The 14253-nt window shown below is 44.6% G+C and overlaps 1 protein-coding gene across 7 annotated transcripts in view; it reads right to left on the bottom strand.

The window, feature by feature from the left end:
- The window catches only part of palm1a (paralemmin 1a), a 69464-nt gene that overhangs the window by 14581 nt on the left and 40630 nt on the right, over positions 1-14253 (bottom strand). For all 7 annotated transcript variants that reach the window (XM_055862005.1, XM_055862008.1, XM_055862010.1 and 4 more), the window contains exons 4-5: positions 8969-9090; positions 4417-4525 (exon numbers count right to left, since the gene is read on the bottom strand). In XM_055862005.1, coding sequence (XP_055717980.1) covers positions 4417-4525; positions 8969-9090 — 231 coding nt within the window. The remainder of the gene's footprint in view (positions 1-4416; positions 4526-8968; positions 9091-14253) is intronic.

Here is a 14253-nt window from a genome sequence, read left to right as displayed (position 1 = left end):
TGTATCAATGCAGCTGCACAATCGAACAGCATCCATTTCTAAAAATACTATAACAGATTGAGTGAAACGGTTCTACTGACAACCCACAGATATGAGGCAATAGATTTGTTTCCTGAAGAGACACTCTTATTCAAAAGCATGGCTACATAACGAATGAGCATTATGTCACATACAGTATTTAACATATTTCATTGAAAACCTAGTTTGAGGGAAGGAACATACAATATTTATTTTTATGCCACAAAAAACATGGATGACAAGGAAGCAAGACAAATTATTGAGGTAGAAACAGACGCCACATTAAATAAGCACTTTCCCTTTGAATAAAGCGGTGGTTGAGGAAGTGGATATTAACTTGTGGAGGAAAGAGCAAAAAGGGACAACGAGTTTAAGAGGGAAAAACTAAGAGACAGAGCATCTTTTCTAGAGGTTGCTATGAAACCCGTATGTTAAAAGCTGCCCAGTGTGTGCTGTCAATATGAACTTCCCCTTTGGCCTCCCTCCTGTCAACAACTGTTCCCCATTCACTGCTTGTCAGACCCAGTGTGACTCTCCGGGCCCATCCGGAACGTCACTAATGATATCACTGATGGCATAATATTGAGATGTCATTTGCTCAAGTGGAGATGCCACTGTCAGTTTATCACAAGGGCAGTTACTGTACACAGGGCTTTTTCGCTTTCCGATGTGCCCCAAGGCTTGCTTCGGCCTCCTAAACCTCTCCCCTCCCTTCTGATTCCTCCATCTCCTACTCCCCCTACTTCAAACGTTCCCCCCCCAACACACACACATGCACGCACGCACGCACACACACTCCCCATGTCACGCCCTGGCCTTATTATTCTTTGTTTTCTTTATTATTTTAGTTAGGTCAGGGTGTGACATGGGGAATGTTTATGTTTTGTTGTTTTGGGTGTTTATTTGGTAAAGGGGTTAATGGGTGTAGTATATGGTTTTGTGTTGAGTGTAGATGTTTAGCATTGTCTATGGTGGTTAGTATTCTAGGGGAGTCTATGGTTACCTGAATGAGTTCCCAATTAGAGACAGCTGATTTCGGTTGTCTCTGATTGGGAGCCTTATTTAGGGTAGCCATAGGCTCTCATTAGGTGTGGGTAATTGTCTATGTAAGAACGTTAGTAGCCTGTATGTTTGTGCACAACGTTTGTAGCTTCACGGTCGTTTTGTTGTTTTGTTATGTTGTATAGAGTTTTTGTGTCGTGTTCATCTTCGTGTTGTGTTTAATAAAGAAGATGGCTTATTTTCCAAAAGCTGCATTTTGGTCCGTCAATCCGCCACACGATCGTGACAGAATTACCCACCATAGGACCAAGCGGCATGGAAGGCGGCAACAGGACCTACCTACAAAGGATTTCTGGAGTTGGGAGGAAATTCTAGACGGGAGAGGACCCTGGTCACAGCCAGGGGAATATCACTGCCCCAAGGCAGAGATAGAGGCAGCACGGCGACACGGGAGGAAGCCCAAGAGACAGCACAAAATTTTTTTGGGAGGGGGGCACTTGGAGCAGTCGGCGAAGTTGAGGGGTGAGTCTGAGTGTGTCGAGGAGTTATTGGACAGATTGGAGGAGAGTGAACGAAGGGGAGATTATGAGACATTCGAAGAGTTGTTGACGAAATTGGAGGAGAGTGAAGAGAGAGAGCTGTGCGTTTGGCAGAGTATGCAATGCATTCTTCCTGAGGAGCGTATTAGCTGTCTGATGCCACCTGTGTCAGTTCCTCGTACTCAGCCTGAAACTCGTGTTAAAGTTCCGGAACATTTGATGCCGGCTATACACACCAGGTCTCCAGTACACCTTCACAACCCGGTGTGTCCTGTTCCTACTTTTTGCACTCATCCTGAGGTGCATGTCCCCAGCCCTGTACCACTAGTTCCGGCACCAAGCACTAGGTCTAAGGTGCGTCTCCAGAGCCCTTTACGCACTGTTCCTGCTCCCCGCCCTAGCTTTGAGGTGCGTGTTTCCAGCCCTTTACCACCAGTGTCTAAACCACGCACCAAGCTTCCTGGGTGTCTCCAGAGCCCTGTTGTTCCTCCACGTACTAGCCCTGTGGTGCGTGTCTCCAGCACATTACCACCAGTGCCTACACCACGCACCAAGCCCTCTGTGTGTTTCCAGAGTCCTGTACGCACTGTTCCTTCTCCCCGTACTCGCCCTGATGTGCGGGTCCTCAGCCCGGTACCACCAGTACCGGTACCACGCACAAGGCCTATAGTACGCCTTGAGAGTCCAGTGTGCCCTGTTGCTGCTCCCCGCATTAGCCCTGAGATGCGTGTCCCCAGTCCGGTACCACCAGTTCCGGCCCCACGCACTAGGCCTAATGTGCGTCCCCAGGGTCCAGTATGCCCTGTTCCTGCTCCCCGCACTAGCCCTGAGATGCGTGTCCCCAGCCCGGTACCACCAGTTCCGGCACCACGCACTAGGCCTAATGTGCGCTCCCAGGGTCCAGTATGCCCTGTTCCTGCTCCCCGCACTAGCCCTGAGATGCGTGTCCCCAGCCCGGTGCCACCAGTCCCGGCACCACGCACCAGGCCTACAGTGCGCCTCAGCCGGCAGGAGTCTGCCGTCTGCACAGCAATGACTGAACTGCCCGTCTCCCCAGCGCCATCTGAGCCATCCGTCTTCCCAGCGCCATCTGAGCCATCCGTCTCCCCAGCGCCATCTGAGCCATCCGTCTGCAATGAGCCTGCAAAGCCGCCCGTCTGCCATGAGCCTGCAAAGCCGCCCGTCTGCCATGAGCCCACTGAGCCGTCCGCCAGACAGGAGCCGCTAGAGCCGCCAGCCAGACAGGAGCCGCTAGAGCCGCCAGCCAGACAGGATCTGCCAGAGCCGCCAGCCAGACAGGATCTGCCAGAGCCGCCAACCAGACAGGATCTGCCAGAGCCGCCAACCAGACAGGAGCAGCCAGATCAGTCAGCCAGCATTGAGCAGCCAGATCCGTCAGCTAGCCATGAGCAGCCAGATCCGTCAGCTAGCCATGAGCAGCCAGATCCGTCAGCTAGCCATGAGCAGCCAGATCCGTCAGCTAGCCATGAGCAGCCAGATCCGTCAGCTAGCCATGAGCAGCCAGATCCGTCAGCTAGCCATGAGCAGCCAGATCCGTCAGCTAGCCATGAGCAGCCAGATCCGTCAGCTAGCCATGAGCAGCCAGATCCGTCAGCTAGCCATGAGCAGCCAGATCCGTCAGCTAGCCATGAGCAGCCAGATCCGTCAGCTAGCCATGAGCAGCCAGATCCGTCAGCCAGCCATGAGCAGCCAGATCCGTCAGCCAGCCATGAGCAGCCAGATCCGTCAGCCAGCCATGAGCAGCCAGATCAGTCAGCCAGCCATGAGCAGCCAGATCCGTTAGCCAGCCATGAGCAGCCAGATCTGTCAGCCAGCCATGGGCCGTCCCTCAGTCCGGAGCTGCAGTCCCTCAGTCCGGAGCTGCAGTCCCTCAGTCCGGAGCTGCCATTCCTCAGTCCGGAGCTGCCCCTTACCCCGGTGCTGCCCCTTACCCTGGTGATGCCCCTTACCCTGGTGCTGCCCCTTACCCTGGTACTGCCCCTTATCCTGGTACTGCCCCTGACCCTGGTACTGGTCCTTAGTCCGGAGCTGTCCCTTAGTCCGGAGCTGTCCCTTAGTCCGGAACTCCCCCTTAATGCAATGGGGTTAATGTGGAGGGGGGTCGTTTGGAGGAAGCTTAGGAGGTGGTTAGGTACTGTGGTGACGTGGGGACTACGACCAGAGCCGGAGCCGCCACCGTGGAGGGGAGCCCACCCAGACCCTCCCCTAGACTGTGTATGGTGCGCCCGGAGTTCGCGCCTCAAGGGGGGGGTTATGTCACGCCCTGGCCTTATTATTCTTTGTTTTCTTTATTATTTTAGTTAGGTCAGGGTGTGACATGGGGAATGTTTTTATGTTTTGTTGTTTTGGGTGTTTATTTGGTAAAGGGGTTAATGGGTGTAGTATATGGTTTTGTGTTGAGTGTAGATGTTTAGCATTGTCTATGGTGGTTAGTATTCTAGGGGAGTCTATGGTTACCTGAATGAGTTCCCAATTAGAGACAGCTGATTTCGGTTGTCTCTGATTGGGAGCCTTATTTAGGGTAGCCATAGGCTCTCATTAGGTGTGGGTAATTGTCTATGTAAGAACGTTAGTAGCCTGTATGTTTGTGCACAACGTTTGTAGCTTCACGGTCGTTTTGTTGTTTTGTTATGTTGTATAGAGTTTTTGTGTCGTGTTCATCTTCGTGTTGTGTTTAATAAAGAAGATGGCTTATTTTCCAAAAGCTGCATTTTGGTCCGTCAATCCGCCACACGATCGTGACACCCCACTCCTGTCTCTAACAGTGTGTGTGTGTGTCCGGTGGACCTGCTGTGTCCAGCTGCCCTCTGAGGGGTAGGAGGCGAGGGAGACTCACTTTGTTGTCTGCTGTCTTGGCTTCCTCCTTCGTTGCTGCGTCTGTCAGGCTCTCTTTGGTAGAGGTCGCCGACACGCCCGTCTCCAGCACCTCCAGTTCCTGCTCCATTCTGCAGAACAGAGAGAGATGTTATCAGTCACACACACAGACATGGTCAATGACACACAAACAGTGTGAGAATGCTTGGCAAGTCGTGCACATCATGCATTCATGAGCCGCAGTGTTCCAAAGCAGTTTTGGATTTCTGTCTTGTCTATTTAAAATGTTAGTTATTTTTGGCAACAGTGCTCATGCATTGGGAAGGTAATTTTACAGATTTTACAAATGCACTTATTTTTTTGTCTGAAATAAATGAGCTGAGTGCATAAGGAGTTGTTCAAAATCAAAGAAAAACATTAGCAACCCCCCCCCCTTAAACCGTGAACTATTTTTTTAAGTGTCCTGGTATTGTTCAATACCAAAACAATCTCACTGTCCTTCCTCACTATGGCCTATCTAACAGAATTAAGCGCCTATTTGGGAAATGGACAAAAGCTTCTCCTTAGCTTTCTCCAATTCCGCATTTTCCCTAGCTCCGGCAATTGTTCACTTGCGTTGCTCATTGGGTGCTGTGCCAGTTTAGTGCCAATGTTGCCCCAGTCTGAGCCTCAACAGCCAGCCTGCACTACAGCAGCCAGGAGGAATTTAATTAGCGAATTGGATTGCCAGGGGAAGAAGATTGATGACACTGTTTTGCTATGAGTGAGAAAGAAAATGGTTGGAGCGAGGAGGGAGGGGTGGTGGTGGAAGGCTGGTCTGTTCTTGGCTACTGGCTCTCCTTTCTGTACCCGAGCCGACAAGGTGAAAAATCTGTCGATGTGCTCCAGGGTTGCTGTTGAATGACACACCCTCGCTGTGACCACGCTCTCTGAGGGTGTCTCAGGGAGAGGGGATATGCAAAAAACACATTCCAAGTATTACTACACGTGTGAAATAGGAAAAATAAACAGGAAAAGCAGGAAAATAATCCTGCAGCAACAGGAAATGTGAATATTATGTGGATTATAATTAATGGACATTTTTTTGTATGGGGTTGATACATTTAAACTTCGAATACACTACAAGTTTGCATTTCCTGCTGTGCAGGAAAATTGTCATCAACAACATAGTGATCAAATTAAGATCCTACATCTGTACTCCTTTCGAGCTAAGAGTTAAACTTATTAAACATTTTCTAAGAAGCATTGCAAACGATCTCACTGATAGCAAATATGCTGGGCCACATTGCCAGTGAGCTGGCATGCCAAAATTATATCGAGAGAATAGAATATCAAGATTTTATCTGTTTTTATAAATTAAGAGCAGATTTTACCTAGTTAAAGACTGGTTAAATAAAGACATATAATGAATCCAGAAACATATATAGGTAGTAGGTACCAGTGGAGGCTCCTCAGAGGAGGAAGGGGAGGACCCTCCTACTCAGTAAATAGATATTTTTTTATATAGTGAAATATTTGAAAAAGTATTATCTTTAAATAAATTATACTAAATATATTAATTTACGTCACCATATAATTGATTAAAACTCACTGTTTTGCAATGGTCTACAGTAGCCTCAGCAGCACTCTGTAGGGTAGCACCATGGTGTAGCCGGAGGACAGCTAGCTTCCGTCCTCCTCTGGGTACATTGACTTCAATACAAAACCTAGGAGGCTCATGGTTCTCACCCCCTTCCATAGACATACTCAGTAATTATGACAACTTACGGAGGACGTCCTCCAACCTATCAGAGCTCTTGCAGCATGTACTAACATGTTGTTCACCCAATCAAAGGATTAGAGAATTAATCTACTACTGAAAGCATAAGCTACAGCTAGCTAGCTAGCACTGCAGTGTATAAAATGTTGTGAGTAGTTGACTCAAAGACAAAGAAAGACAATAGTTGAACAGAGAGAGATAGTTATATTTGTTAGTAGTTTTTTTTTTTACTTTTACTTTCTCTTAGCTACCGAATGCAGCTAGCTAGTTAGCCTACTTAAACACCCGGCTCAAACAGAGAGGGATGCTATGTTAGCTAGCTGGCTATGGCTATCCAACACTGGATTCCCTTCCAAGTCGTGGTTTTATTAATTTATTGCCACCGGGGCCCACTGGTGTAACTGCTAAACTGCATTCTGACTAAACACTGTACTGCATGTTTGTAGCGGGTTTCCTAACATGTTAGTTCTATTAGCTATGTTGACTATGACTACGGAATGAAATGGGGATAAACATACCTGAATTTGTCCAATAGAAACTCTCATTTGCAACTGTTGGACTAATGATTACAGCCTAGATCACCTAGATGCAGACAAGAGTGTGCAAGGCGGAATTGAATGTGTCACTGTCTGCCCCCTTGATTACTCATCATTTCTCGACCTGTGCACTTACACTACCGGTCAAAAGTTTTAGAACACCTACTGATTCAAGGGTTTTTCTTTATTTGTACTATTTTCTACATTGTAGAAAAATAGTGAAGACATCAAAACTATGAAATAACACATATGGAATCATGTCGTAACCAAAAAAGTGTTAAACAAATCAAAATAAATGTTATATTTGAGATTCTTCAAATAGCCAACCTTTGCCTTGATAACAGCTTTGTACACTCTTGGCATTCTCTCAACCAGCTTCACCTGGAATGCTTTTCAAACAGTATTGAAGGCGTTCCCACATATGCTAAGCACTTGTTGGCAGCTTTTCCTTCACTCCGACTCATTCCAAACCATCTCAATTTGGTTGAGGTCGGGGATTGTGGAGGCCAGGTCATCTGATGCATCATTTCCATCACTCTCCATCTTGGTAAAATAGCCCTTACACAGCCTGGTGGTGTGTTGGGTCATTGTCCTGTTGAAAAACAAATGATTGTCCCACTAAGCTAGATGGGATGGCGTATCGCTGCAGAATGCTGTGGTAGCCATGCTGGTGCCTTGAATTCGATAAATAAATCACAGACAGAGTCACCAGCAAAGCACCTCCACACCATAACACCTCCTCCTCCATGGTTTACGGTGGGAAATACACATGCGGAGATCATCCGTTCACCCACAGCGCATCTCACAAAGACACAGCGGTTGGAACCAAAACATCTAAAAATTGGACTCCAGACCAAAGGACAAATTTCACCAGTCTGATGTCCATCGTTCGTGTTTCTTTTCCCAAGCAAGTCTCCTCTTCTTATTGGTGTCCTTTAGTAGTGGTTTCTTTGCAGCAATTCGACCATGAAGGCCTGATTCATGCAGTCTCCTCTGAACAGTTGATGTTGAGATGTGTCTGTTATCTGAACTCTGTTAAGCATTTATTTGGGCTGCAATTTCTGAGACTGGTAACTAAAATGAACTTATCCTCTGCAGCAGAGGTAATTCTGGATCTTCCTTTACTATGGCGGTCCTCATGAGAGCCAGTTTCATCATAGCGCTTGATGGTTTTTGCGACTGGACTCAAAGAAACTTTCAAAGTTCTTGAAATATTGTATTGACTGACCTTCATGTTGTAAAGTAATGATGGAATGTCGTTTTTCTTTGCTTGAGCTGTTCTTGCCATAATATGGACTTGGTATTTTACCAAATAGGGCTATCTTCTGTATACCACCCCTACCTTGTCACAACTGATTGGCTCAAACGCATTAAGAAAGAAATTCCAAATGAACTTTAAACACCTGTGAATTTAAATGCATTCCAGGGGAATTCCTCATGAAGCTGGTTGAGAGAATGCCAAGAGTGTGCAAAGCTGTCATCAAGGCAAAGGGTGGCTATTTGAAGAATCTCAAATATGAAACACTTTTTTGGTTATTACATGATTCCATTTGTGTTATTTCATAGTTTGATATCTTCACTATTATTCTACAATGTAGGTTGTAGCAACCTCATTGTAACGATCGTCTTGTGGTGAATGAGTGGACCAAGGCGCAGCGGGTGATGAATACATAATGAATTTAATTAAACAAAGACGAAACACGAAGAACACTTGAACTACAAAACAATAAACGACGTGACCAAACCTGAACTAGAGAACATATAACATGAACGCACGAACAGGAAGGAACACAGGAAAATAAATGAAAGAACGAACGAACGAAACGTGGTGCGACATACACAGACACAGCAACACTCACCCACAAACAAACAGTGAGAACAGCCTACCTTAATATGGTTCTCAATCAGAGGAAACGTCAAACACCTGCCTCTAATTGAGAACCATATCAGGCAACACATTAAACCCAACATAGAAACACATAACATAGAATGCCCACCCCAACTCACGCCCAGACCAACTAAACACATACAAAAACAACAGAAAACAGGTCAGGAACGTGACACTCATGATGGGTACAGTGAAAATTCGAGTAACATGTAGTAGCCTAAACCTATCAATGTTACATTGAGCTGGGTGAAGGGAATATGAATGACAGTCATCCAATATGCTATCATAGAAACAAGGCTGTGCTCATAAAAAAAAAAATCATCCTCCCTCATCTTAATCATCACAGAGAGCAACTGGTAGGTACACCAGTGTTCCAGGGTTGTAGACGTACCTAATGATGTTCTCCTCCATCCCCTTGAGCTTGGCCTCGTCCTCCGCAAGCTGTTTCTTGGCCTCGTCCTGCTCCGAGCCAGCAGCTCCATCCAGCAGCCATCTTTCCCTCAGGGACTTTTGCTGGACAGGACAGAAGAACATAGGAACATCAATTACTGATTATTCACCCCCCCTTTGATTTCCTCACATTTTGTTGCTTGACAAAGTGGGATTGAAATGGATTTAGTTGTGATTTTTTTATTGATCTACACTAAATACTACATAATGTCAAAGTGAAAAGAAAATTCTACAAATGTTAACACATTTATCAAAATTAAATAACTCAAATAGTTGTTGCAAAGTATTCACACCTTTTGTTTAGTCAAGACTAAATTAGTTCAGGGGTAACATTTGGCTTGACAAATCACATAATAAGTTACATGGACTTAGTGTGAAATAATAGGGGTTGACATGATTTTTGAATTACCCCTTCCTATGTCCCCCATACATACAACTTTTGTATGGTCACTCAATCAAGCTGCATCATGGTGTGGGTGTGCTTGACAAAGACAGAGCTTGAAGAATTTTGAAAAGAATAATGGGCAAATATTGCACAATCCAGGTGTGCAAAGCTCCTAAGACTTACCCAAGAAGACCCACAGCTGTAATCACTCACAAAGGTGTTTCTAACATGTATTGACTCAGGTGGGTGATTACTTATCTAATCAAAGTATATACGTTTTTTCCCCATAATTTTTGTTATATAATTTTTTCCCACTTTGACATTACAGAGTAAAGAAAATCACAATTATATTTATTTCAATCCCACTTTGTAATGCAGATGTAAAATAATGAAACAAAAAGTTTATAATTTTTAGATAAAACTATACTAAATATATTCACGTCACCAAATACCTGATAAAAACATTGTTTTGCAATGAAGGTCTACAGTAATCTCAACAGTGCCCTCTAGGGTAGCGCCATGGTGTAGCCGGAGGACAGGTATTTTCTGTCCACCTCAGGCTACATTAACTTCAATACAAAACCTTGGAGGCGAGTGATCCTCACCCCTTCCATAGACCGACATGGTAATTATGACATCTTCCGGAGGACGTCCTCCAACCAACGAAAGCTTTTGCAGTATGAACTAACATGTTGTCCATCCAATCAAAGGATCAGAGACTGAACCTAATACTACGCATGTGTGATTTAGAAGATTGATGAGTTGGTGACATTGTTGGATAGATTGAGCTTGAGATAGTGAATAATGACAGTTGGGCATTTTGGTGATAATAATCCATTTAAATGTGTTTCTTCAAACTGCAGGAGACAGAGGACGTAGATTATATATAGTTTTTTGGTTTTAGAACTACATAGTTTTTTATTTACGTTTGCCTTGCTAACTTCAGTAGCAAGTAGCTAGCTAGCTACCAGAGTGCAGTTTTCTACACCAGAATAGCTAAAGTTAACAACAATGTAGTGGATGTATTGTTGAAGAACCCCTTTCATCAGATTTAAGCTTCTGGGAAAAAGACAATACTGATCATGTAATGGACGAAGGTCTGCATATTCAAACTGCACAACACAACAAGAAGGTAGGAAGAAACAGGTTGAAGCAGCGCATTTTGTTGTGTCGTCCCCTGGTGGCTAGCTAGCTAGCTAAAATTGGCCTTTTCCTAAATTAGCCATGGATGGAGATAGGGATTTGGACTTGTTGTTTTACGTAACTTCTGTCCTGGCCAATGATAATAACGGCAATTCTGATTCAACCATAAATTCATACATTGTGCCCCTGGCCTGAGAGGATATAAGTTCAATATGTAGCTAGATGTAGTAGGCTAATGTTAACTAGCTGGTTCATCGTTACCTATGAAAGAAAGTTAGGCTAGCAAGCAAGCATTTTAGCCAGGTAGCCTAGGACAACAAAAACTAAAAATGTGAAATGTATGAGAGAGTCATAATCAGTCAATTGAAATAAATTCATTAGACCCTAATCTATGGATTTCACATGACACTGGGCAGGGGTGGGCCTGGGAGGGCATAGATAGGTCCACCCACATGGCAGCTAGTCCTACCCACTGGGGAGCCAGGCCCAGCCAATCAGAATGAGGTGGAGAACCTGGGTTGGCGTGGTTACACGTGGTCTGAGGTCGGTTGGACGTACTGCGAAATTCACTGAATTGACGTTGGAGGCATGGTAGAAATATTAAATTCTCTGGCAACAGCTCTGGTCAACATTCCTGCAGTCAGCAAACCTTGAGACATCTGTGGCATTGTGTTGTGTGACAAAACTGTACATTTTAAAGTGGCCTTTTATAGTCCCCAGCACAAGGTACACCTGTGTAATGGTCATGCTGTTTAATCAGCTTCTTGATATGCCACACCTGTCAGGTGGATGGATGAGATTGCTCTCCGGTTTTATGATGAAACAAAGGTGTGGTTGAATTTAATCTGCCACTGTGTCTTCTTATTGTCTCGGCCTTAGGCCTATATATCACGGTGGCAAGGCATATGAATTAACAAGTTATAGAGCAAACAACACAATTATCAAAACACATAGGTTGTAATATGGCTTTTTTCTGGCTTGGCTGCCTCAGTGACTTTACCCACGCACCGCTACTGGTGTACTCACCATGTACAGCAGGCCATTGACATTCTGGACTCACCCAGATGGTCAGTATCACGTCTTTGAAAATGCTACCTGCTTGTTTACACATATTCAGCTACAGCACATATCTCTTCCTCTCTCAATCTCTCTCTCTCTCTCGCTCTCTGTCTGTCTATCACTTGCTCTCCTTTTCTCTTGCTCAAAGCCAGACTGTAACTCCACACCTCTATGTGCACACACCCACATGCAGGCATGCACACACACACACAGTCTTGTATAACTAACCTTGTGGGGACACACAATTCAGTCCCATTCAAAATCCTATTTTCCCTAACCTCTAATCCTAACCTGTACCTTAACCTTAAACCTAATCCTAACCTTAACCTCAAAACCTAACCTTAACCCTAAACCTAACCATAGCTTCTAACCCTAACATTAATTATAACTTAACCCTGAACCCCTTAGAAAAAGCATTTGACCTTGTGGGGACTAACAAAATTTCCCCACAAGTATAGTTAAATACGCCCACACTGTCACGCCCTGACCTTAGAGAGCCTTTTTTATTCTCTATTTGGTGAGGTCAGGGTGTGACTTGGGTGGGCAAATCTATGTTTCTATTTCTTTGATGGCCTAGTATGGTTCCCAATCAGAGGCAGCTGTTTATCGTTGTCTCTGATTGGGGATCATACTTAGGCAGCCCTTTTTCCCACCTTAGATTGTGGGATCTTGTCTATGTCTAGTTGCCTGCGAGCACTAGATAGCTTCACGTTTCGTTGCACTTTGTTATTTTTTGTTTGTGAGTTTCATCGGAATAAAACACGTGGAACTCTATGCACGCTGCGCCTTGGTCTACTCTAACGACGGATGTGACACACACACACGCGCGCACGCGCGCACGCACACACACACACTTATTCAAACTGTAGACGGGATTCATATCATGCATTAATACTCTGTATGTTAATTTCCAACTTATTTCAAATGTAACGTGAATGTAAATTCATTGCCATGAATAGCATCCACTTAAGAATGGGCTGAAATCAGCTCTATGCAGCATGTTGGATTTGCATAATTTCTGCCCTTGGCAGGGGACTGGTCTGGAACCCAATCTCTTTCAAAAGCAGGAAAATGTGGGTAAAGGCTATTTTTGCAGCAATGAAAGAGTCTCATGCCACGCCAGTGTATCCAGCATAGAATAATATCACTATTCATGAATTCAACCCCAGGCAGGAAAAATCCATCTAACCCAACTATCTCATGACCCGACCATCTTACTCTTATCAATAAGCTGGTTTGTCTCTCTCTCTCTCTCTCTCTCCCTTTCTCTGAGAAAAAACATGATGTATTTACAGTACCAGTCAAAAGTTTGGACACACCTACTCATTCCAGGGTTTTTCATTTATTTTTTACTATTTTCTACATCGTAGAATAATAGTGAAGACATCAAAACTATGAAATAACACATATAGAATCATGTAGTAGCCAAAGAAGTGTTAAACAAATCAAAATATATTTTATATTTGAGATTCTTCAAACTAGCCACCCTTTGCCTTGATGACAGCTTTGCACACTCTTGGTATTCTCTCAACCAGCTTCATGAGGTGGTCACCTGGAATGCATTTCAATTAACAGATGTGCCTTGTTAAAAGTACATTTGTGGAATTTCTTTCCTTCTTAATGCGTTTGAGCCAATCAGTTGTGTTGTGACAAGCTACGAGTGATATACAGAAGATAGCCCTATTCGGTAAAAGACCAAGTCCATATTATGGGAAGAACAGCTCAAATAAGCAAAGAGAAACGACAGTCCATCATTACTTTAAGACATGAAGGTCAATCAATACGGAACATTTATAGAACTTTGAAAGTTTCTTTAAGTGCAGTCGCAAAAACCATCAAGCGCTATGATGAAACTGGCTCTCATGAGGACTGCCACAGGAAAGGAAGACCCAGAGATACATCTGCTGCAGAGGACAAGTTCATTAGAGTTACCAGCCTCAGAAATTGCAGCCCAAATAAATGCTTCACAGAGTTCAAGTAACAGACACATCTCAACATCAATTGTTCAGAGGAGACTGCGTGAATCAGGCCTTCATGGTCGAATTGCTTCAAAGAAACCACTACTAAAGGACAACAATAAGAAGAATAGACTTGCTTGGGCCAAGAAACACGAGCAATGAACATTAAGCCGGTGAAAATCTGTCCTTTGGTCTGATGAGTCCAAATTTGAGATTTTCGGTTCCAACTGTCTTGTCTTTGTGAGACGCAGAGTAGGTGAACGGACGATCTCCGCATGTGTGGTTCCCTCCGGGAAGCATGGAGGAGGAGGTGTGAGGGTGCTTTGCTAGTGACACTGTCAGTGATTTATTTAGAATTCCAGGCACACTGAACCAGCATGGCTACCACAGCATTCTGTAGCGATACGCCATCCCATCTGGTTTGCGCTTAGTGGGACTATCATTTGTTTTTCACCAGGACAATGACTCAACACACCTCCAGGCTGTGTAAGGGCTATTTGACAAAGAATGAGAGTGATGGAGTGCTGCATCAGATGACCTGGCCTCCACAATCACCCGACCTCAACCCAATTGGGATGGTTTGGGATGAGTCGGACTGCAGAGTGAAGGAAAAGCAGACAACAAGTGCTCAACATATGTGCAAACCCCTTCAAGAATGTTGGAAAAGCATACCAGGTGAAG

This window comes from Salvelinus fontinalis, chromosome 14 (genome assembly GCF_029448725.1).
Source record: "Salvelinus fontinalis isolate EN_2023a chromosome 14, ASM2944872v1, whole genome shotgun sequence".
NCBI lineage: Eukaryota > Metazoa > Chordata > Actinopteri > Salmoniformes > Salmonidae > Salvelinus > Salvelinus fontinalis.
Note: the sequence above shows the minus strand (reverse complement) of the source record. Positions and strands in the feature narration are given on the sequence as shown.